This window comes from Amphimedon queenslandica, unplaced genomic scaffold (genome assembly GCF_000090795.2).
Source record: "Amphimedon queenslandica unplaced genomic scaffold, v1.1 AMPQUscaffold_10875, whole genome shotgun sequence".
Lineage (NCBI taxonomy): Eukaryota > Metazoa > Porifera > Demospongiae > Haplosclerida > Niphatidae > Amphimedon > Amphimedon queenslandica.
The window spans coordinates 6646-7832 of NW_003548877.1; the positions used below are offsets into that span (position 1 = coordinate 6646).

Genomic DNA, 1187 nt, shown 5'->3' on the forward strand with positions numbered 1-1187 from the left:
AATGAAAAAAATCAAGAATTTTGTGGTCAAAAAGTAACAAACCACCTAGTCAGCAATTTTTTTGCTTAGCAACAACAATGAAATGAAATTATTGCTGGACCCACGCAAAAAGTTTCCTTTCATTTACTCTATTATTTATGATGTAATTATAGGTAACAAACCACACCCACTTCCAGCATTGTATTTTTCAAAGATTTCATTTTCTTTACGAGTTTCTAAGAATAAGAATAAACTATAACATCCAACTAAATCCATAATCTGTCCAATAGTTAGATGTTGAAACTACATTTAATAATAAAATAATTATAACAATAGAATAGATAAAATTTACATTGTGTACCTCGTTACAATCTAAGGACTGTTCCATTTCATGACACTCATAATCATATTTAACTAAACGACATCTCTCAATAGGAATATGAGGAGCTAATTTCATTAACTGAAAAAGAAATAAAAGAATAAATAGATATAAATTAACTTAAAATAAACCTCATAAGCTTTATCCAGCACTGTGGGTAGTAGTTCATCTTTATGTACTTCAAGGAATGACTTCTTTAATTTACCACTAACAGGATGATTACAATATAATATGATCTATAAAAATAAAGTAAGTAAACAGTAAATACTTAGTCTGTCTCACTCTTACTAAACACATGTCTTTTTTAATTTCTTCTTTCTTTTTTCTCTGTCTTTTTTCCTCTGTCTTTTGTATTTCTGATCTCTCTTTATCTGTTAACTCTTTCATTGTCTCTCTATTGTCTCTAAATAATTATAAACAGTAAGAGGTGTATGTAAGTGTGTGTGTATACATAATGTGTGTGTGTTCATTAGTACTTGTAATATATGACATATCCATCATTATATAGTCCTGATGAGTATGGACTGTCTGAAGTGATGGAATACCATTTCAACTTATTCTCAATATCAAGACAAGATATCCCAACTGGAAATGATTTACCCTAATAGAATCAGAGAGAATATTAATATGTGTATACTTCAACGATTATAACCTCTGAATAAGAGATATACTCAGTAGGAACTCCACTTAACTCTGACAACTGTAAAAACAATTAATAATTATACTGATACATGTATATAATCAATCTTTACTATAATTTCTTATAGTACCTTTTTAATAAAATCCCTAGGGAAATGATACTTATCCAGTATAATTTCTTCTATTGGAT

The 1187-nt window shown here is 28.2% G+C and overlaps 1 protein-coding gene across 1 annotated transcript in view; it reads right to left on the bottom strand.

Moving 5' to 3' along the window:
• Window positions 1-675, bottom strand: part of LOC109589793 (ubiquitin carboxyl-terminal hydrolase 47-like) — a gene marked incomplete at its 3' end in the record, with an annotated part of 6925 nt that extends 6250 nt beyond the window's left edge. The window contains exons 1-4 of the mRNA XM_020005808.1: window positions 647-675; window positions 490-594; window positions 341-439; window positions 171-282 (exon numbers count right to left, since the gene is read on the bottom strand). Coding sequence (XP_019861367.1) covers window positions 171-282; window positions 341-439; window positions 490-594; window positions 647-655 — 325 coding nt within the window. The remainder of the gene's footprint in view (window positions 1-170; window positions 283-340; window positions 440-489; window positions 595-646) is intronic.
• Between the last annotated feature and the right edge of the window lie 512 nt (window positions 676-1187).